This window comes from Lissotriton helveticus, chromosome 5_1 (genome assembly GCF_964261635.1).
Source record: "Lissotriton helveticus chromosome 5_1, aLisHel1.1, whole genome shotgun sequence".
NCBI lineage: Eukaryota > Metazoa > Chordata > Amphibia > Caudata > Salamandridae > Lissotriton > Lissotriton helveticus.
Genome location: NC_136065.1, coordinates 499028796 through 499052587, shown reverse-complemented (window position 1 = coordinate 499052587; position 23792 = coordinate 499028796). Strand labels below are relative to the sequence as shown.

General features: G+C 47.7%; 1 protein-coding gene across 1 annotated transcript in view; it reads left to right on the top strand.

Moving 5' to 3' along the window:
• The window catches only part of LOC144752502 (intermembrane lipid transfer protein VPS13D-like), a 189641-nt gene that overhangs the window by 137768 nt on the left and 28081 nt on the right, over window positions 1-23792 (top strand). The window contains exons 11-13 of the mRNA XM_078640411.1: window positions 12687-12788; window positions 13035-13236; window positions 23333-23503. Of these exons, the coding sequence (XP_078496537.1) occupies window positions 12687-12788; window positions 13035-13236; window positions 23333-23503 (475 nt within the window). The remainder of the gene's footprint in view (window positions 1-12686; window positions 12789-13034; window positions 13237-23332; window positions 23504-23792) is intronic.

Here is a 23792-nt window from a genome sequence, read left to right as displayed (position 1 = left end):
GGCTTGCTTGAATCCTGATGGTGCAGTGAGCAAGGGACTCTCATCTGAGCATACCCTTCCACACTTGTGGTGGCCAAAACGATTCAAAAAGGGGGGTGGTGATGGACAGAGTATCTGAATTAAGCAGACCACTCCTACCCAGTCAAAAGATCAGGGCTTGATCCATCACCGTTTTTTAGCTCACTGCACCATCCCAGTTCAGAACCTGGCTACATGCAAATTAGTCTGACACTGGCCCAGTGCATCATGGGAACAGGGCAGACCAAACTACCAAGCCAATTCTTTACTGGAAAGGAAACAAGCTTCCGGGGACCGGTTTCTGGCATTACAGCCGTCTTCGGCCCGGCTTGCTTGAATCCTGATGGTGCAGTGAGCAAGGGACTCACATCTGAGCATACCCTTCCACACTTGTGGTGGCCAAAACGATTCAAAAAGGGGGGTGGTGATGGACAGAGTATCTGAATTAAGCAGACCACTCCTACCCAGTCAAAAGATCAGGGCTTGATCCATCACCGTTTTTTAGCTCACTGCACCATCCCAGTTCAGAACCTGGCTACATGCAAATTAGTCTGACCCTGGCCCAGTGCATCATGGGAACAGGGCAGACCAAACTACCAAGCCAATTCTTTACTGGAAAGGAAACAAGCTTCCGGGGACCGGTTTCTGGCATTACAGCCGTCTTCGGCCCGGCTTGCTTGAATCCTGATGGTGCAGTGAGCAAGGGACTCACATCTGAGCATACCCTTCCACACTTGTGGTGGCCAAAACGATTCAAAAAGGGGGGTGGTGATGGACAGAGTATCTGAATTAAGCAGACCACTCCTACCCAGTCAAAAGATCAGGGCTTGATCCATCACCGTTTTTTAGCTCACTGCACCATCCCAGTTCAGAACCTGGCTACATGCAAATTAGTCTGACCCTGGCCCAGTGCATCATGGGAACAGGGCAGACCAAACTACCAAGCCAATTCTTTACTGGAAAGGAAACAAGCTTCCGGGGACCGGTTTCTGGCATTACAGCCGTCTTCGGCCCGGCTTGCTTGAATCCTGATGGTGCAGTGAGCAAGGGACTCACATCTGAGCATACCCTTCCACACTTGTGGTGGCCAAAACGATTCAAAAAGGGGGGTGGTGATGGACAGAGTATCTGAATTAAGCAGACCACTCCTACCCAGTCAAAAGATCAGGGCTTGATCCATCACCGTTTTTTAGCTCACTGCACCATCCCAGTTCAGAACCTGGCTACATGCAAATTAGTCTGACCCTGGCCCAGTGCATCATGGGAACAGGGCAGACCAAACTACCAAGCCAATTCTTTACTGGAAAGGAAACAAGCTTCCGGGGACCGGTTTCTGGCATTACAGCCGTCTTCGGCCCGGCTTGCTTGAATCCTGATGGTGCAGTGAGCAAGGGACTCACATCTGAGCATACCCTTCCACACTTGTGGTGGCCAAAACGATTCAAAAAGGGGGGTGGTGATGGACAGAGTATCTGAATTAAGCAGACCACTCCTACCCAGTCAAAAGATCAGGGCTTGATCCATCACCGTTTTTTAGCTCACTGCACCATCCCAGTTCAGAACCTGGCTACATGCAAATTAGTCTGACCCTGGCCCAGTGCATCATGGGAACAGGGCAGACCAAACTACCAAGCCAATTCTTTACTGGAAAGGAAACAAGCTTCCGGGGACCGGTTTCTGGCATTACAGCCGTCTGCGGCCCGGCTTGCTTGAATCCTGATGGTGCAGTGAGCAAGGGACTCACATCTGAGCATACCCTTCCACACTTGTGGTGGCCAAAACGATTCAAAAAGGGGGGTGGTGATGGACAGAGTATCTGAATTAAGCAGACCACTCCTACCCAGTCAAAAGATCAGGGCTTGATCCATCACCGTTTTTTAGCTCACTGCACCATCCCAGTTCAGAACCTGGCTACATGCAAATTAGTCTGACCCTGGCCCAGTGCATCATGGGAACAGGGCAGACCAAACTACCAAGCCAATTCTTTACTGGAAAGGAAACAAGCTTCCGGGGACCGGTTTCTGGCATTACAGCCGTCTTCGGCCTGGCTTGCTTGAATCCTGATGGTGCAGTGAGCAAGGGACTCACATCTGAGCATACCCTTCCACACTTGTGGTGGCCAAAACGATTCAAAAAGGGGGGTGGTGATGGACAGAGTATCTGAATTAAGCAGACCACTCCTACCCAGTCAAAAGATCAGGGCTTGATCCATCACCGTTTTTTAGCTCACTGCACCATCCCAGTTCAGAACCTGGCTACATGCAAATTAGTCTGACCCTGGCCCAGTGCATCATGGGAACAGGGCAGACCAAACTACCAAGCCAATTCTTTACTGGAAAGGAAACAAGCTTCCGGGGACCGGTTTCTGGCATTACAGCCGTCTTCGGCCCGGCTTGCTTGAATCCTGATGGTGCAGTGAGCAAGGGACTCACATCTGAGCATACCCTTCCACACTTGTGGTGGCCAAAACGATTCAAAAAGGGGGGTGGTGATGGACAGAGTATCTGAATTAAGCAGACCACTCCTACCCAGTCAAAAGATCAGGGCTTGATCCATCACCGTTTTTTAGCTCACTGCACCATCCCAGTTCAGAACCTGGCTACATGCAAATTAGTCTGACCCTGGCCCAGTGCATCATGGGAACAGGGCAGACCAAACTACCAAGCCAATTCTTTACTGGAAAGGAAACAAGCTTCCGGGGACCGGTTTCTGGCATTACAGCCGTCTTCGGCCCGGCTTGCTTGAATCCTGATGGTGCAGTGAGCAAGGGACTCACATCTGAGCATACCCTTCCACACTTGTGGTGGCCAAAACGATTCAAAAAGGGGGTGGTGATGGACAGAGTATCTGAATTAAGCAGACCACTCCTACCCAATCAAAAGATCAGGGCTTGATCCATCACCGTTTTTTAGCTCACTGCACCATCCCAGTTCAGAACCTGGCTACATGCAAATTAGTCTGACCCTGGCCCAGTGCATCATGGGAACAGGGCAGACCAAACTACCAAGCCAATTCTTTACTGGAAAGGAAACAAGCTTCCGGGGACCGGTTTCTGGCATTACAGCCGTCTTCGGCCCGGCTTGCTTGAATCCTGATGGTGCAGTGAGCAAGGGACTCACATCTGAGCATACCCTTCCACACTTGTGGTGGCCAAAACGATTCAAAAAGGGGGGTGGTGATGGACAGAGTATCTGAATTAAGCAGACCACTCCTACCCAGTCAAAAGATCAGGGCTTGATCCATCACCGTTTTTTAGCTCACTGCACCATCCCAGTTCAGAACCTGGCTACATGCAAATTAGTCTGACCCTGGCCCAGTGCATCATGGGAACAGGGCAGACCAAACTACCAAGCCAATTCTTTACTGGAAAGGAAACAAGCTTCCGGGGACCGGTTTCTGGCATTACAGCCGTCTTCGGCCCAGCTTGCTTGAATCCTGATGGTGCAGTGAGCAAGGGACTCACATCTGAGCATACCCTTCCACACTTGTGGTGGCCAAAACGATTCAAAAAGGGGGGTGGTGATGGACAGAGTATCTGAATTAAGCAGACCACTCCTACCCAGTCAAAAGATCAGGGCTTGATCCATCACCGTTTTTTAGCTCACTGCACCATCCCAGTTCAGAACCTGGCTACATGCAAATTAGTCTGACCCTGGCCCAGTGCATCATGGGAACAGGGCAGACCAAACTACCAAGCCAATTCTTTACTGGAAAGGAAACAAGCTTCCGGGGACCGGTTTCTGGCATTACAGCCGTCTTCGGCCCGGCTTGCTTGAATCCTGATGGTGCAGTGAGCAAGGGACTCGCATCTGAGCATACCCTTCCACACTTGTGGTGGCCAAAACGATTCAAAAAGGGGGGTGGTGATGGACAGAGTATCTGAATTAAGCAGACCACTCCTACCCAGTCAAAAGATCAGGGCTTGATCCATCACCGTTTTTTAGCTCACTGCACCATCCCAGTTCAGAACCTGGCTACATGCAAATTAGTCTGACCCTGGCCCAGTGCATCATGGGAACAGGGCAGACCAAACTACCAAGCCAATTCTTTACTGGAAAGGAAACAAGCTTCCGGGGACCGGTTTCTGGCATTACAGCCGTCTTCGGCCCGGCTTGCTTGAATCCTGATGGTGCAGTGAGCAAGGGACTCACATCTGAGCATACCCTTCCACACTTGTGGTGGCCAAAACGATTCAAAAAGGGGGGTGGTGATGGACAGAGTATCTGAATTAAGCAGACCACTCCTACCCAGTCAAAAGATCAGGGCTTGATCCATCACCGTTTTTTAGCTCACTGCACCATCCCAGTTCAGAACCTGGCTACATGCAAATTAGTCTGACCCTGGCCCAGTGCATCATGGGAACAGGGCAGACCAAACTACCAAGCCAATTCTTTACTGGAAAGGAAACAAGCTTCCGGGGACCGGTTTCTGGCATTACAGCCGTCTTCGGCCCGGCTTGCTTGAATCCTGATGGTGCAGTGAGCAAGGGACTCACATCTGAGCATACCCTTCCACACTTGTGGTGGCCAAAACGATTCAAAAAGGGGGGTGGTGATGGACAGAGTATCTGAATTAAGCAGACCACTCCTACCCAGTCAAAAGATCAGGGCTTGATCCATCACCGTTTTTTAGCTCACTGCACCATCCCAGTTCAGAACCTGGCTACATGCAAATTAGTCTGACCCTGGCCCAGTGCATCATGGGAACAGGGCAGACCAAACTACCAAGCCAATTCTTTACTGGAAAGGAAACAAGCTTCCGGGGACCGGTTTCTGGCATTACAGCCGTCTTCGGCCCGGCTTGCTTGAATCCTGATGGTGCAGTGAGCAAGGGACTCACATCTAAGCATACCCTTCCACACTTGTGGTGGCCAAAACGATTCAAAAAGGGGGGTGGTGATGGACAGAGTATCTGAATTAAGCAGACCACTCCTACCCAGTCAAAAGATCAGGGCTTGATCCATCACCGTTTTTTAGCTCACTGCACCATCCCAGTTCAGAACCTGGCTACATGCAAATTAGTCTGACCCTGGCCCAGTGCATCATGGGAACAGGGCAGACCAAACTACCAAGCCAATTCTTTACTGGAAAGGAAACAAGCTTCCGGGGACCGGTTTCTGGCATTACAGCCGTCTTCGGCCCGGCTTGCTTGAATCCTGATGGTGCAGTGAGCAAGGGACTCACATCTGAGCATACCCTTCCACACTTGTGGTGGCCAAAACGATTCAAAAAGGGGGGTGGTGATGGACAGAGTATCTGAATTAAGCAGACCACTCCTACCCAGTCAAAAGATCAGGGCTTGATCCATCACCGTTTTTTAGCTCACTGCACCATCCCAGTTCAGAACCTGGCTACATGCAAATTAGTCTGACCCTGGCCCAGTGCATCATGGGAACAGGGCAGGCCAAACTACCAAGGCAATTCTTTACTGGAAAGGAAACAAGCTTCCGGGGACCGGTTTCTGGCATTACAGCCGTCTTCGGCCCGGCTTGCTTGAATCCTGATGGTGCAGTGAGCAAGGGACTCACATCTGAGCATACCCTTCCACACTTGTGGTGGCCAAAACGATTCAAAAAGGGGGGTGGTGATGGACAGAGTATCTGAATTAAGCAGACCACTCCTACCCAATCAAAAGATCAGGGCTTGATCCATCACCGTTTTTTAGCTCACTGCACCATCCCAGTTCAGAACCTGGCTACATGCAAATTAGTCTGACCCTGGCCCAGTGCATCATGGGAACAGGGCAGACCAAACTACCAAGCCAATTCTTTACTGGAAAGGAAACAAGCTTCCGGGGACCGGTTTCTGGCATTACAGCCGTCTTCGGCCCGGCTTGCTTGAATCCTGATGGTGCAGTGAGCAAGGGACTCACATCTGAGCATACCCTTCCACACTTGTGGTGGCCAAAACGATTCAAAAAGGGGGGTGGTGATGGACAGAGTATCTGAATTAAGCAGACCACTCCTACCCAGTCAAAAGATCAGGGCTTGATCCATCACCGTTTTTTAGCTCACTGCACCATCCCAGTTCAGAACCTGGCTACATGCAAATTAGTCTGACCCTGGCCCAGTGCATCATGGGAACAGGGCAGACCAAACTACCAAGCCAATTCTTTACTGGAAAGGAAACAAGCTTCCGGGGACCGGTTTCTGGCATTACAGCCGTCTTCGGCCCGGCTTGCTTGAATCCTGATGGTGCAGTGAGCAAGGGACTCACATCTGAGCATACCCTTCCACACTTGTGGTGGCCAAAACGATTCAAAAAGGGGGGTGGTGATGGACAGAGTATCTGAATTAAGCAGACCACTCCTACCCAGTCAAAAGATCAGGGCTTGATCCATCACCGTTTTTTAGCTCACTGCACCATCCCAGTTCAGAACCTGGCTACATGCAAATTAGTCTGACCCTGGCCCAGTGCATCATGGGAACAGGGCAGACCAAACTACCAAGCCAATTCTTTACTGGAAAGGAAACAAGCTTCCGGGGACCGGTTTCTGGCATTACAGCCGTCTTCGGCCCGGCTTGCTTGAATCCTGATGGTGCAGTGAGCAAGGGACTCGCATCTGAGCATACCCTTCCACACTTGTGGTGGCCAAAACGATTCAAAAAGGGGGGTGGTGATGGACAGAGTATCTGAATTAAGCAGACCACTCCTACCCAGTCAAAAGATCAGGGCTTGATCCATCACCGTTTTTTAGCTCACTGCACCATCCCAGTTCAGTACCTGGCTACATGCAAATTAGTCTGACCCTGGCCCAGTGCATCATGGGAACAGGGCAGACCAAACTACCAAGCCAATTCTTTACTGGAAAGGAAACAAGCTTCCGGGGACCGGTTTCTGGCATTACAGCCGTCTTCGGCCCGGCTTGCTTGAATCCTGATGGTGCAGTGAGCAAGGGACTCACATCTGAGCATACCCTTCCACACTTGTGGTGGCCAAAACGATTCAAAAAGGGGGGTGGTGATGGACAGAGTATCTGAATTAAGCAGACCACTCCTACCCAGTCAAAAGATCAGGGCTTGATCCATCACCGTTTTTTAGCTCACTGCACCATCCCAGTTCAGAACCTGGCTACATGCAAATTAGTCTGACCCTGGCCCAGTGCATCATGGGAACAGGGCAGACCAAACTACCAAGCCAATTCTTTACTGGAAAGGAAACAAGCTTCCGGGGACCGGTTTCTGGCATTACAGCCGTCTTCGGCCCGGCTTGCTTGAATCCTGATGGTGCAGTGAGCAAGGGACTCACATCTGAGCATACCCTTCCACACTTGTGGTGGCCAAAACGATTCAAAAAGGGGGGTGGTGATGGACAGAGTATCTGAATTAAGCAGACCACTCCTACCCAGTCAAAAGATCAGGGCTTTTCTGAATCATGTTATATACAACAACACTACGCCACCGCGTATTTCCTTGTTTCGGCCACCTTTGAGTGGGTCCTTTAAATATTAATGTTTACGGTCCTTTAAATATTAATCTTTACGACTTATATAAATTTTGTAATTGAAATATATAGACAGCGAAGCTTTCGTATGTTTGGGTCTGTTAATAAAGCAGTGCAATAATTGTGCAAACCATGATGAAACAGTGCGGCACTCGAAGCACCTTTAGCCACTGAAAGTTGGCCTTGCCATTCTGGTTTTAAAATGAGTTCTGTTAAATTCCCCAACCAAGAAGCAGCGAGTGATTGAGCAAAATATCTGTCCTGTCCAGTTACAGGGAGCAGAAGCCGGATTATGTGGGCTCTTTGCTGAAAAATGGGGGAGACGGCGGCGCTCAGGGTCCGCACTGTGCGCCGCTACACTTTTCAGCAGGACACGGATTAGCTAGAAGATCTGCGAGTGTGTATCCCAGAGGTGCGTCGTACTCACAAACCGGCTGTGTTGATGCCCGTAGCTCGGAACATGAACAAAAAAGGGGTTCATAAATATTGAACGAGAGAAGATTGATCAGTGAGGAAAAGATGTGGGAGGGAATGTGCAACCTTTACTGCTGGCGAGTATCGTAAGTTTTTGTTTTCTTCCAGATTCGTGGTGTTCCAATACTATCTAGCTGCATCTTTGAAAAGTAGTTTCCTTTCTCGCCTTTGGAATGTAAAACTACATGTAAAAGATGGTTTTGTCGGGTTGATGACATACTAAAAAGGATTATTTGGGGTGATGGTGTAACAACCCTGACAAAACTTTAGAAAGTAAGCTGTTCCTAGAGAGCACCGGAGTGTGAGTCCAAACGGCAGGAACATCTCTCAAATTCAGCCATTCAGCCAACGTCCTACGGGCCAAACCAAAAGTATCGGGAAGGGAAGTGGGGGAGAGGAAATTACCATTGGAATTTCTATTTCATTTTTAACACCACTGTTGTACAGTGTGCTTCGGACGCAGCTTTACTCAACTCGTCAGGGCTATCTTCCCTATCCTCATCTTCCATTCTCTTGCAACCTTAACATTGTCTCTCGCAGTTTGACAATCATTTGTTACTCTCTGTCACTTGTCATCTTATGTAATTAAGCTTCCTTTGTTTGCTTTTACAGTTTTCCTTGGTAAGAATATTTGGAATGTCCCATTCTCCACCCTCACAGGAAGCCTTATGCGTACATCTCCTGCTCTCAACTCTGACAGCTTTGCTCTGTATACTTGACCATATCTCATTTTGGATTTGGTTTGTTTTGCTTCTACCCTCTTCGTTATGGGGACATAATTTTAAGATCTCATAATGTAATTTTTGTTAGGACTTTTGTTCAAAAGCCAACAAAGTTATATATCTGAGGATGGTCCCCCTCCTCTTAGCAATCTAAATGGACTGACGCCTGTCACAAAATGGGGACATACACAGTAAGACCACAACCTTTCCCTGATGGCCTGTTTAATTGGCAACTTGTTTCGATGGGCCAGGCGAACGCTATCTTCTAGGTAGTGGTCAAACCTCCCTGAGGCCTTTGCTCTGTGGATCATAAAGGGCCATTTTAATGTGCTTCATTGCATATGTTTTCACATTTCGGGGATTGGTCCCACAATATCGGAGGTTTTCAGTTTGAAGGAAACTTATATAACAGGTGATTGAGTGGCCTTAACATACATACATAAATGCATAGGCATGCACGGGGAGAGTTTTCCACAAGCAAAATTTAGGACTAAGCCGGAGTGTAACAACTGCTCTGTAGGCGTTTGCTATGCCTATGCATCAGGATGAGCACTACAAGTTTGGGTTCTACAAGGAAATAGATTCTGTAGCATTGAAACATTGCAGTATAATGTTCTATCCAATGTTTGTTTCTATGAAAGAAGAAGGTTGTACCGGAGCACATGCATGTATAGAGAAATCTAGTGACACATTTGGGTTTGTTATGAATTGGAAAGGTATGTACATTGTGATACATCTAGATACTTTGAAAAGGAGTGTATGTAATAAAAATTCGGATTATCGGTAATGCTAATTTTTGACATTATACTCAAGCTTTGAGTGATGCACTTCTTAATGCTTTGACCTAGCCACCGTCCTCCATTGTTCTGGCAAGTAAATCGCCACCGATAACAGGTCAGGAATAGCACAATTTCCTAATGCATAGGTGCAGGACTAGTTTTCATTTTGCATATGTGCAACATCACATTTGAATGATGTGCGTTTTTAGAGAACATTTCACATATCATGAATGGAGCAACGCCACTAAATCTATGTTTTAGTGTTAAGAATGGAAATGAAGGCTGTTTCCCAACTGCTGTGCAACTTCTTCTACTCTTAGAGCTGAGATTTTCATGAAAGTCTTATAGTCTGAATTAAGCAGCGTAATAGGAAGGAATGTATGAAGCTCTGTGGTTATACTGAATAAGCAGCTACCTATGTTATGTCGTCTATTAATGTAATAACTGCACTTTCACAATTGCTTTATTAACCTTCCTGCTTTCTCAAATTTGCTTGAAAATGCACGATTTTTCTTCTTTATTTCAAAATTTCTTGGGGGGGGTAACCCCCCAAACCCTCCTTTTGAGGTTCGAGCTCGCTGGCATTCGCTCGCTCGCTACGGTGCTGTATGCATATCACTTTGCGCCCCACCACTTTCAAATGTCACCCACCGCCCCTGGTTATTTGCATTCTTACCAGGATGGTTGATAATACGATGCGATCTCTGCTTGGTTCTCTGAAAGCCGCCTCGGTCGGCTTTGGTGTGCTCCTGCCTTCAGCACTTTGTTATGATGACAGAGATTGCTGAGAAAGCGGGTGGTTAAGTACTAGTATTCCCACCAAACGATGGTAGCCCAGGATGGAGATAACCGCATCACCGTTCCATCCGGTGATCGGTTACTGTCAATGGAAACGGAAAACAGACCTCTGCAGATGCACGGACGGACTGTACACGTGCAGTATTCAGGACCCCTGTGCCTGTGGGGGTCTAGTTGTGCCAGTATGAATATTGTATAATTACACCATGTACATTGCAAATCATTGTCGATATCGTTAATACTTTCGCGTGATGAAGTGGAATGACAGGGTGATGTAATGTGCTGGTATGTTGGAATAAGCTGAGTGGTTAAAACAGTGTACGGAGGGCAGAGTACGAAATCCATTGTCCAAGTTTCCCTTCTAGGCTGTATGCAGGGTGCAGAAGGGTCTAAGGCCAAGGGGGGGGGGAGGGGTGTGGATTGGTTCGTCGGATGGAGCTGGCTCAGACCACCTCCCCCTTCCCACACTCACCGCCTGGGTTCGCCGACCGGGTCTGCCTGAGTCCGCCCAGGTCTGATTGATGACAGCCCGAGGCTCCTTAATGTGGAAGTGCAAAAATGCAGGGGCATGAAATGTGCCACAAAAGGACTCCTGTTGCTCCTTGCTAGTTTCTCAACCGTGAGATTTGATGCTCTTTTATCTGGCCTCCAGAGACAGCGGCTGCCACAGCTCTCAGACTGACAGCAGGATGCTTTAGGGATCCTTTACTGGGTGGAAATGGAGAGTTTTCAGTTACCCTCGCTTTGCCCCCCCAGGGTCCGCAGTCCCCAGAGTACAAAGTCAGCAGTACCAGAGTCCCTGGCAGCCTCCAAACCTCCAGAGCCTTCGAAGCCCTCCGCAGCCTGCCTCCATGTGCCCAAAGCTGCTTCTGTGCAAAACGCTGTGGTCTACTGTGGTTCGCGGCTTCAGCCTTAGCTGGCAAGCAGACAAGCAGACAAACAGGTACAACCACGGTCCCCTGGTGCCTTTCCGCTACTAGCCAGCTGTCCGGCAGCTACTGCTTGCGGCTCTCGTTTTCCGCAGTTCTCCGCGCCTGATTTCTTCGACGGCGGTGTGGAATGCGGATCGCGGAACCTCCTGCTCCGCTTTCACCGCCTTCACTGCCTTTGCTCGCGGTACTCCCCCCGGCGGCGGTATGTGGTGTAAAATGTTATTTGGACGGTGTGCGAGTGGTGGACAGCGGTATCTCTGATCTCTGCTGGTCGCCACCGTCTCTGCTCTCTGCTCACTCACGCTCTCCCCCGGTCACCTGCAAGAACCGGACTGGACTCCAACCTGTGAGAAAAACGAAGAATGCAGAATCTAGTGGCAATAACATCTGCCAGGATGTTCAGTGAGCTCCAGGCTATGTCATCTTAGCCTCTGTATCTTAACATCTACACAGACAATCTGGTTATTCGGACTAGAGCATCCTTCCTACCAAAGGTAGTCGCTCCCTTCCATGTAGGACAGTCTATTACCCTGCCTACATTTTTGCGCTCTGCCTCAGCCATCTAAGGAAGAGGAGCGACTCCACCGATTGGACTCAAAAAGAACATTGTCATTCTACTTTGAACTGCTAGAAAGAATTCCCGGTGAATGACCAACTCTTCGTGGGGTGTGCTGGAACGAAGAAGGGGAAAGCTGTGTAGAAACGGACACTCTCCTGATGGATCGTGCTCTGCATTAAAATCTGCTACTCATTTCCTAAAAAGCAACACCCTGGAGCTTGTGTGCTCCTCCCACCAGAGCTAAGGCTGCTACCACTGTGTTAGTTCGCAGAGTTCCAGTCCTGGACATCTGCCAAGCAGCAACATGAGCTTCTCTGCACACGTTCACCAAGCACTACTACCTGGACAGGCAGGGCCATCAGGACAGGCACTTTGCTCGTTCGGCCCTGCAGGACTGTTTAGTATGAAATGGTTTTGCAGACCCACCTCCAGGAAGGTATTGATTGGGTATCTATTCTAAGTTGAGGAATCTGCACTTGAAGTCTCTATCAGCTGAACAACTTATGTTCCTGTGGTAACGCCTTATCTGGTAGAGACTCTATCTAGCCGCATATTCCTTATTGACCCACCCATCCTTCCTGCTGTGCAAACGTATTTCAAGGGACAGTGTTTATTCCATTTCAGGGCACTAGTTTTCCACTCCAGTGATCAGTGTTCTTTGTGGCTCCACACTCCTGGCATGAAAGGCGCGAAAAGAAACTGACGTCCGCGTGCTGGGGTGGTGCCTATATAGGCACCGCACACGTCACGGCGTGGACAACACTGATGACACCACGCTCACAAAAAGTATCCGCATATTGGGATAACTCTAAGGTAATGAATCAGCGGCTAGATAGTCTCTACCAGATAAGGCATTACCGAAGGTAAGTAACTTGTTCTTGTTTGACTTCTAAAAATTATGTTTTTTTGTAACAACTAGAAATCATTCAATTTATTAAATAATTATTATTTTGATTTTATAGGCTGAAATTGATCGCATTGAAGAAGAACAAACCTTTGATCAATTAAAGATCTTACAGGAAGTGATCCATGACAAACTTCGTAAGCAAAAGGACCTGGCAGAGGTGAAACCATCAATGTTGTAATTATATTTGTTTCTTGTTTAAGCAGTCCAGCATCTTTAAGATCAAGGATTCATTTATTTAATGCCTGCGATGGAGTCATTGTCAAACTCTTTCATTTTGATGTTTAAAAATAAAATGCTATCTGTGGAATACTGGTTTGTTTTCATTGTGTTCATAAACCATTAATATGTTAACATAATAAGGGATTAAATTGAGAAGTTATTGTCTTCTATTATTTCTTGCCAGAGCTTAAGAGAACCAGTACCTGATCCCCAAAGACAGTCACCTGATGCAAGCCCTGACCATGATAGTGGCAGTGGTATGTTACAATATCTCCAGTCTTGGTTTCCTGGATGGGGTGGCTGGTATGGATATTCCCCCCAAATGGCAGAAGGAGGTCATGAAGAGAGACAGGCGCAAGAACAATGGAATCCAGAAGAGATACTCGGTATGATTTTGCTTTCATGGATTTCCTTCAGATTATTTCCCCACCATTGCAACCATGTTCATGTACACCACAATGCCACCCATCAATACCTGTGTGATCATGCCCAGCAATATCGTACTTTCTGGCATCCTACTCTTGTTTCTCTATAAATTGCATCTCCAGTGCACATTCCAGTTGGCTCATGTGTACGTACCTTTAATTGAATGGTAGCACACCACATAATTTTAGCACTAATTCATTGTGCCCTGCCACAGCCTCTAATGCAAAATGTATAATTGGAATTATGCAGTTTTGTGCCGTAGCATTTCATAATAATTCTGGATTTGCCACATAATTCATCATACAATGCATAATCTGCAGATTTTAACAAAAACTCTTGCTTCTAGCTCAAACGGATCAAAAGTTACTTAATACGTAGATTACTTAATACGTAGCGACAGGTGCTGCTACGCAGTGGAAGGTACTTCACTAAGGTTGGCTGATCAATTGTCAGTTTCTTTTATATTGGTATTAATGACATTAAACTTTTGCCCAGGCAGTGCTAACACAAGTAAAAATAACAAAAAGATGAAGTAATACTATCAGAAAATGTGTTGCATTACGCCACATAATTTGCCTATTGCAGCTTAATACAGTCAACGTACAGCATAATTGGGTCCCACGCTGCCGCCGCTATTCAATCCCTGGTGGCACAGCACCCAGGATAATGTGCTGCATGGCTAAACACTTATAAGGTCCTGAAGGCAAGATCTGTTTGCCATTCCAATGCTTGTTATTATTGTCGTCTTTTTCTCTTTCTGTAATCTAGCTTAACTGTGATATGGGAAAGGAGTTATAATGTGTATTGTCCCACTTCTTGTGATAAATATGTTATTAAATTGCTAATTTACCACCAAATAAAATAAAAAATAAAAATAATACAAGTTACTTAACTGTGGTAACGGTTTTCATCATGGATCCTCCATCTACTTGCAGATCCTCGACCAGTCCCGGCTTTTCCCCTTGAGAAGTGGTCTTGGGTACAGTGTTAAGGTCTCAGATTCGATTTTGGTACACTGCAAAACGTTTTGTCAATCTCTTTGGCCACGTCTTCCCATCCGAGGATGTGAAAAAAACAAAGATGAGAGACTGACACCAGTGCGTCGGTGTGTGGTCTGTATAACTCCTAGTATGTCATGTCAGGGGTTGAACCCAGCATTGAGGTGTAGTTGAGTACCACCTACTGGTGCAGGAGAGCTGTTTCAACTTTTCTGGATCAAGTCTGGTACCAGGGGGACATTCAAGATTAAGAATCTGCATGTAGATAGAGTCCCCGCTATGTAGATTGTTACCGGACAGGTGTGAGTAGAAGTTCATCTTTATAAATTATGGTGAGGTCCCCACCAATTTGAATAAGCCTGTCTTTTCTGAGGATGGTGTAACCTGGGCGTGCAAGCAGGTCCAGGATTGATGCGGAGTGGTCATTGAGCCATGTTTCCGTCAGAAATGCGATGTCAATGCTTTCACTGAGAATGGTCTCCGCAATTTCCGTAGCTTGGCAGGAAGCTGAATGGCAGTTGACCAGCATGCAGTTGAGGGGTTTTGGGTTGGTCCTTTAAGTGGGTGAGCAGGAGTTCATAGTGGTGAGTTGTTGTGGAGGTCTGGGCGATGTAGGGGAGGAAGGGGGGTCCTACTTGTTTCTAGTATCACAGGGATAGATGCATGAGGTGGGAGAGAATTTGTGGTTGGTGTGGAGGCGAGGTGGTTTAAATTGAGGCCAGGAAGAACAGGGGGGTAGATGGTTCGCGAAGTGGGGTGGTATGCTAGGGCATTTACTGCAGGGCGACTCGGGTGAGGAGTTTTCGAAAGGGGGAGTAGCCCCTCGGATGTGGGGTGCAGGGTACATAGGTATGATGTCCAGGGGATAGGTGTGACTGGAAGGATTCTTTGAGGCGAATTCAGTTGCATGGCAGGAAGCTGTACGCGAGTTAAAAAGCATGCAGTTTATGGGTTTGGGGTCAGTCATTTTTGTGGGTGAACAGGAGTGGGTAGTGGTGAGTTGTTGCGGAGTTCTGGGCGAAGCAGGGGAGGACGGGGTCCTACTTGTTCCAAGGATCACAGGGATAGATGAGTGAGGTGGGAGAGACTTTGTGGTCGGCGTGGATGCGAGGTTGTTTAAATTGAGGCCAGGGAGAGCAGGGGGGGAGATGGTTCAAGAAGAGGCGTGGTATGCTAGAGCATTTACTGCTGGGTGAATCGCGTGAGGTGATTTCGATAGGGGGAGTAGCCCCTTGGCTGTGGGGTGAAGGGTTCGTAGGTAAGAGGTCCTGGGGGTAGATGTGACTGGAAAGATTCTTTGCGGCGAGGGAGTTTAAACCGTTTTTGAGGGAGGAGCGTTCTAACACGAGGGTTGAGAGGTGGAGTTCTATATTTAGGAGAGACTGAGTAAGAAGAGTGATGGGGAGGGAGTATAGGAGATCAAGTGGGAGGAGAGAATGGTCCCAGTTGGTCAGAAGTGGTGGATTGGGGTGTAAGATTGGTGGGAAACCAGGTGGAGGGGAGAGAGGGGTGTTAAGGTTGCAAGGAGGCAGTGGTGTAGGAGGGTGTGTGATGGTAATCCCAGGGGTCAATTGGTAGAAATGAGAGGAGAGGGGGTCATGAGGGGGGTGCTGGGGGCTGTTAGCTGGATAAAGGGTGGGATGGGTGGCGGGAGAAAGGATTACAGTTATTAATGGAGCTGTTGGGGAGTCAAGGTGCAGAGTTATGTGACGATTGGGATGTATTAAGGTGACAGTGGGAGAAGTAGTAAGGTTGCTAGGAGAGATGGTGAAAGGGGTAATTTGTGCAGCTGTTGGGGTGCCGGGGGGGTAGGGGAGCCGGACGAGAGAGGGTTTGGGAGGCAGAGGGGGTTGTAGGAAGAACAGGAGGGGCGGAGGTTGTTGATGCGGTCGTAGGAAGATATATCTGTGAGTCGGGGGTTTCAATGTCTATTAGTGAGTCCGGGACCAGCTGGGTTGTGGTCAGGGAGCGAGGGGGCAAGGGGGTCTCTTGCATTTGGGGGGAGAAAGTTTAGCGGACGAAGTAGGTGGTAGGTTATGGAATAAAGAGCTGAAGTGGTGTTCAAAAATGGTGAGGTGGTTTTTGGAAGCTTGAATGAGGATATTTCCTGAATTGAAAATAGAGATGTCGATTTCACCAGGGAATGTGGGGGAAGGAGTGGAGGAAAGTTTCAGACCGTAAGGGATTTTACGGGAAATTGTGATAGGAAGGTGGCGAAGAAAGATACTTTTCCATTTAGAGGGGTGTTTAGTGTAGAAGATGTCGTTAGTTTTAATGATGGAGATTAGGCTAAGATAGTTGTTAACAAATAAGATTTCTTGATGGCGAATAAGAAGTTTGTGTTTGAAGTTTTTCTTGCCATTTTTGGAAAGGTTAGCAGGGTAAAGGATAGACCAAGAGTTGGGTCCATGTTTAGTGATGGGTGAGTCCTGTGACAAGTGGGTAAGGTTGAGGGGTGGCATGATGGGTAAGTGTTAGTGGCCAGGGGGAGAGGGGAGGACTGAGTGGGGGTGGATTGGGGTAGAGCACAATGTGGGCAGAGAATATGAGAGATGGGGGAAGGTGGGGGAACGTTGGTGTAGAGGTAGTATTATCAGGGGGGTGTTGTGGACCGTGGAATGTAATGGGTCGAGTGGGAGGCGTTAGGGGGGCCAGAGGAGGGAAGAGGGGGGATTCTTGGGGGAGGTAGTGGGCAGGTTAGGTGTTATGAGAGGTGGTAGACTGGGAGGTAGTGCTAGACAGGAGAGAAAATAATGGAAAGTAGTAGGGGAAAGTGGTAGGGGAGAACGAGATAGAGGGGGAAAAAGATCTGTGAGTAATAGTGATAAGCAAATCAAAGAGGAGCAGGGAGATGAAGACAAAGGTGCATCTGTGCGCAATAATCAAAAGAGAAGCTAGGAAACGTTGGGAAAAATTTAAATGTAAAATTAAAATTGTAACCAGTCGAGATAAATGAAGTGGGGGAGTCAATAAAGAGTACACGTAGAGCAGAGGTAGAAAACAAGGCTAATATTACAATACAAAAACAGAAATGAGGTAAACCATTAAGATTGCTCCTAAATTAAATAATAAATAAATAGTTAACATAACTCACATTGCGTTTCGGGCAGCATAAACAATCCAGGGAAAATCCAGGAAAATTAAAATATAAGATTTAAAATTGTGAGCAGTGGAGAAAAATAAAGTGGGGGAGTCTAAAATGAGTGCACATGGAGCAGAGGTAGATAGCAAGACTAAAATCAAAATACGAAAACAGCAATGAGGTGAACCAATATGATTGCACCTAGACTAAATAATAAATAAAATTAAAATATAGTTAACACAGCTCACATTACGGGCAGCATTAACAATCCAAGAATACAAATAGCATGATAAGAGGGATTGCCTGAGCGAGGTTTAGCATCACCCCTATTGGATTGGGGTTGATTGAGGATGTCTTGCAGGAGAAACGAAACAGAGTGATCCCTGCTTAGCAGCTGTGAGCTGGAGATGATTAGTGTGCCACCAGGTCATCTCCTTTGATGACGTTTGAAAGATTAGATGAGGGTAGAGCCCAGGTCCTTAGTCTTAATGCGGCGTCGCCATTTTAGGTCCAGGTAGCCGTCTATTACTGTAAGGATTGTTTAAGGAGGTCCAGGAGAGGCATTGCTCCCCATATTAATCATGGGACCGCAGTAGGTCATGGGCGAATGGAGGAGCTAGTGAGTGTAGGTAGTTAGGGGAGACCGGAGGAGAATGGAGATCGGGCCGTCGCCATTTTGGGTCCGGTCCACCGGCGGTGCGTTAGATTAGTCAAACTGCAGGGGAGATGTGGTGCAACCCTCTTGCTCCATCACGTTGAGCAGCAAAATAAATGATTCCAGCTTCAGCTGTCACCATGGGGGACCAGGGGAGAACCGCAGTCAGGCTGTCGTTAAAACAGCACTAGGCAGCCAACCGCATACCTCGTCATTCAGTGGAGAAGTGTGGCTCACTGGTTAGAGGAGGCAGACCTGGAAGCAGAGGTCAGCCCAGGACCAGGGTTCAATTCCCGGCTCGGCGGGGTCTTGAGTCCTAAAATGTCCATGGACTCGACATTTCTCGCTCCGGTGCCTACTCGATTCACGGGTTCACACTCTGCGACTCTGGGCAATAGCTTGCTTAATCTCCACAACGGCCCCTCGCGGCGGGATGCCTGGCTTTCACCTTGCGGATACCCTGCCGGGGTTATCTCACAGGGGAATACCAGGACGGGTTCCCTAAGCAAGCGCTTAGAAACCTCTTGGTGATTTGCGCTATATAAATTCCTGTACATTTACATTTACATGTACATTTACATTGAAGTTAGGGGGAGACGAAGCGCGACACCCAACGTGCAGCACCTCCAACCCTCAACCATGGCCACGGCAGCACCCAGCAGAGGCCGATCAAGGGCCCGGAGCAACTCGCCGTCTCGGGCACCAGGTGGTGAGGGCGCCGGGTCGCTGACCCAGATCAGGGGAAGCAGGCGCGTGGTTCGGGGCTTACCTCATGCCCAGTGTACCTGCAAGAGGGGCTTACTTCATAACCAGCTGAATTGAAGTCCCCCTTATTTCCTATCCCTAATATATATCTAGGTCCTAGTCCAGACAGTCAGACCTGTATCACTATTAGAAACAGTGTGGAAGTCAGATAGAGGCCCAATTTATTTAATGCCTCGAACAGACGCCATTTTAAGGACAATCAGCCAGGTTGAAAGTAGAAAGCAGTCCAGTTTCAATGTCGATTACCAGTGAGGATGTGCCTCGAGCAGGCGCCATTTTAAAGTCAGGCAATTAGCTCGAGGCTCATACTTATTCACAGGACCATGCTTAAGTGAATGCCAACCGCTTCCCCAAATATACCTCCTCACCTCGTTCAATTCGCCAGAGAGAACAACAGTGTCACGATGAAGGAGAGATGGGCTAGCAGAGAAGAAATAGCGCCCATCCCAAATGAGCCCCAGAGGAAAGCATCACTGAAACACACAAGATCAGCAGCTCCAGGGTCCAATAGACCGAAATTGACAGGGCGCTGTGAATGGTCTGTCCTCCTGCTGCTTTCGCCTCCTGAGAAGCTCCAGAGCAGATACTCGGCAGCGCCCGGTGCTCCGAGGATCGATGCAGGCAGTGCGAAGGAGCGCTATCCGTTGACCAGCTGCTCCTACCAGTTGCAAGGCCTTCGGAGCAGAGCTGCGGCAGTACGCTGTAGTCCAATGACCATTGTAGTCAGGGCGAAGTACGCAAACTTCTTTCCTGCTGCTCCCGCCTCCTGCACGGCTCCGAGGCAGAGCCCAGGCAATGCGCGGTGTTCACATGCACCATAGGCTCCCCACTGACCGCACGTGGGGTGAGTCAGTCAGCGGGTAGAGAAAGAATGACAGGCAGTGGCTGGGAAAAAAGACAGGTGATGACCGCCCGCCGATCGGCTCCAATCGAAAAACTTCTCCGTACCAGTCCTAGGCACCGAGACTGACCGCCGCCATCTTCGATGCTGATCGCAGCACCTGGCAGCAATCCGACCACCCCACAGGACCCACCAGCAATCAGTTTCCAAGAAGACAAACAAGCGGGGAGGCCCAGCGTCACGCCAGTAATGAAAGGTCCGGCTCGCAGGACCCAAGCGCACCGAGGTGAGCCATCTCCAAGCAGCGCTGGCATTGGGCTAACCAGGTTGCGTGGCTGCAGGTCGGGGTCGCCACAGTAGTCAACAGCTTTTCAGGTGAGTTGCCGTCCTATTACTCCCAAAAGGCATCCGTGGAGTTGCCCGGTAGATGCACGAAGTGCATGCAGGAGGCAGGCCGGTGTTGGTTAGGTTTATGCAGGGATATCCACCAAAAGGTGATCCCAGAAACCTGGAGCTCCAACAGGAGGCTCCTAAACGGCGGCCTACTCGATATCAGCAACTTGAAACAACTTTGCAAATCTCCAACACACGACAAAAGTGCCACCCTTGATGCTGTCATCACCAGCAAGGACCTGGATGTTCTCTCCAACATTATCCCCATTGACTGGTCCGATCACCACCTCATCCTCTTCAAGATCAACAGCTCCATGCCCCCCCCTCCTCTAATACAACACAACAAATGAAACTAACCAGAAATCTTCACCTTATCCCCCCGGGCGAGCTGGAGACCAAAATAAAAGCCTACCTACAACCTACTCCTCTCCCCCACAGCACGAATGACCTTACGGATCATTACAACAGATCCATCGCTGATGTCCTTGACCAAATTGCCCCAGCCAAGCTCAAACTACAAAAAAAGCAAACCATCCAAACCCTGGTTCAAGGCCGACCTTAACAATGAGAGGCGAGCCCGCAGACAAACCAAATGCACTTGGAGGCAACAGCCCTCCTCCTCTAATCTTACCCTCCTCAGAGCAGCTAGGGCCAGCTATAAAAACCATATTTTTAACGAAAAAGCATCCTTTTTCCGTTCACAACTTGACCGGGCAAAAAATCGACCGAGAAAACTATTTAACATTATTAAAAAACAAACTACTTCAGCCCCCCATAATCTTTCAGCTTCGGTTGAAAGATGTGAGGAAATCGCTAGCTTCTTCTTTGACAAAATCACAAAGATTGACCAATCCTTTTCCGTTCCTTAACTTTCTCCCCGTATCTCCTGCCATTCCCCCCTCCCATTCTCCCCCCCCACCCCCCGGGGTCTGCTCAACTCTCCGCCACTGTCACCCATGCGGTACCCCACCACACTGTCCCCCAGCGAAAGACCAATGCTTCCTGGATTAACTTTAGTCCTGTCTCAGAAAGGGATATCCTTAGCATCATCTCCAAGTTGAAACCATCCTCACATACCAGAGATCCCATCCCGGCCCACCTAGTTCAAGATCTAAAACATATCATCGCCCCATATTGGACCTCCATCATCAACTCCTCCCTTTCCTCCAGTATGGTCCCTGCATCCCTCCAACTAGGCCAAATTACCCCATCATTAAAAACGCTACAGTCGACCCAACTGACTTAATGACCTATGCCCTATCTCTAACCTTACTTTCTTATCTAAGGCCCTGGAAAAATGCACCCTGCGCCAGATGGACAATCACATCAACTCATTCAACCTCTTAAATGCCTCCCAATCAGGTTTTCGAAAGGGCTGTAGCACTGAAACAGCCATGCTCAACATCACTGACGACATCCATCGCTCCCTAGACAAAGGTGACGCCTCCGTTCTCATTCTTCTTGACCTCTCTGCTGCCTTTGATACTGTTAACCATGCTGCCCTACTCAACATACTCAAAAACCGTTTTGGCTTTGACGGAACTGTTCTTAAGTGGTTCACTTTTTCCTCAACAGAACACAACAAATTAAAATCAGCAATTGCCTTTCCAAACCTCTACCTGTCACCAGGGGCATCCCCCAGGGCTCCATTCTCTCTCTCCCATCCTATTCAACCTCTTCATGGAACCCCTCACCCTCAAACAAGCAAAAATTGGTTACCACCTCTATGCCGACGACACCCAACTTTACTATAGGATCAAATCCCATGCTAACGTGCTACATCTCAACGATGCCTTGACTAAGATCCAACTATGGTTCCATCAAACCACCTCGCACTTAACCCTAAAAAAACAGAAATCATTCTATTCTCTCCCAAAAACAACCCGCTCCCCATTCATCTCTGGATCTCACATCAAAGCCCTCAACTGCTCTCTCTCCATCTCTAACTCTGTCAAATCCCTCGGCATCAGCATTGATCAGAACCTCAGCCTCACCCCCACATAAAACACTCAGCCAAAGGTGCTCTCTTCATACTTCAGCACCTCAAAAAAATCAAACCCTTCATTCCAACCGATGACTTTAAATCGGTTGTGCAATTGTTGGTCCTATCAAGAATTGACTATGGTAATGCCACTCTCACAGGTACTCCTAATGTTCACCTTGCCCCTATCAAATCCATTCTCAACCTTGCTACCAGGCTGATCACTGGCTGCAAACGATTTGACCGCATCTCCCCCATTCTTAAGGACCTCAAATGACTCCCGATTAGAGGCAGATCCACCTATAAAACTGCAGGCATCACCCTCAAAGCCCTCCATCAAAATATCCCATCTTACCTCACCGAAAAACTCCACAAAGCGGGCTGCACCAGATCACTGAGGAGCACCAACGCTCTTACCCTTGTCCCTCCTCTACTAAAAAAGAAAACTACACAATCTCGCCCTTTCTCTGGAAATGCACCCTCTGTCTGGAATGCTCTCCCTAAAGAGTTACGATGTAATCCCTCCTACACCCGCTTCAAAAAAGAGCTCAAGCTGCTCCTTCTTAACAAATACTGGAGCTCTTAATTACTTGGACACTGGCCTTCAACTCTCACTCTGCCTTATGCAGTTCTATCCCATCCTATCACTCCCACTCTATTTTCTTCGATCTGTTGTCTAACCTTGATCTTCCATGTTCTGCTCCATTTAAATTTATGCACCACATGTGCTAATTGTTCATCTTATTGTCTCAAAGTACCAATGCTATATTTCAACTGAGTCTTTTATATAACTTGTAAAGCGTTCTGATACTCCTGGGTCCAGCCAGCGCTATGTAAAACCTTGTAAATAAATAAATAAATAAATATGTTGGATTCTTGGGCTTGAATTCACACACTCAGATGAATAAAAGGTTTTTACATTTTGTTTCCTGTTTCTCTTGCCTGTTGGTTACAGATTTGCATATCATGACAAAACAAATGTAAAAACAATCTTAATACTTCAAATTTGAACTGCCCAAGAATGTCCCAGATAACATTGTTGATACATGGGCTTGGGTGTATGACCCAGCTGGTAAAGGTTGGCAAGAGTAAGGTTTCACCAATGATCTGTGCCAAGAACCGGCTGCACCTGGCTGAAGGTCAGGTGTAGATTTTGGGGACCGGTACTGGGTCAGAGCTTACTGCGCTCAGACAAATTATTTTGTTAAGTTGCCGTGTTCAGGGGTGCTAATCTTCATAGATTCACTTTGTGTGCAGTCTGTTTGTCTAGACTTTTTCAAAAATTACCCATATGTTTTTGATTACTCTGTTTGTCTCTTTCTTCTAATCTTTTTTAATTAGGGTCTGATGATTTTTTTGACCCAGCAACTGATGCATCTGTGAACACCTTCACGAAAAGAGATAACGTCTTTGCTAAACTCAACTTTCAGCTGCAAGCTGGCAGCGTTACATTACTGCACAAGAAGGGCCATGATAAGAAGGAAACGGCATTCATGCAGTTGGAGTTTTCAGGTTGGTTAATCTATTTGTACTAATAATGTAAAATATCCTACGACCCTACAGTAGATTTTCTGATTATTCTTAGGAAGCAGTAATGTTGCTCTAGAAATGTGGTGGGTTGGGAGATAAGATTACACTTCTAGGTGCACTTTAAATAAACTATTTTTCTCACTGGTTTCCTATCTTAGTAGACAAAATACAGCTTGTGTAGGCACCTTTGAAATACACTGTGGACAATTGTGAATTAAGAGGTTCAGCTGAGGTCCGTACATTGATAATAATGCCGATTGTTTTGTAGTCT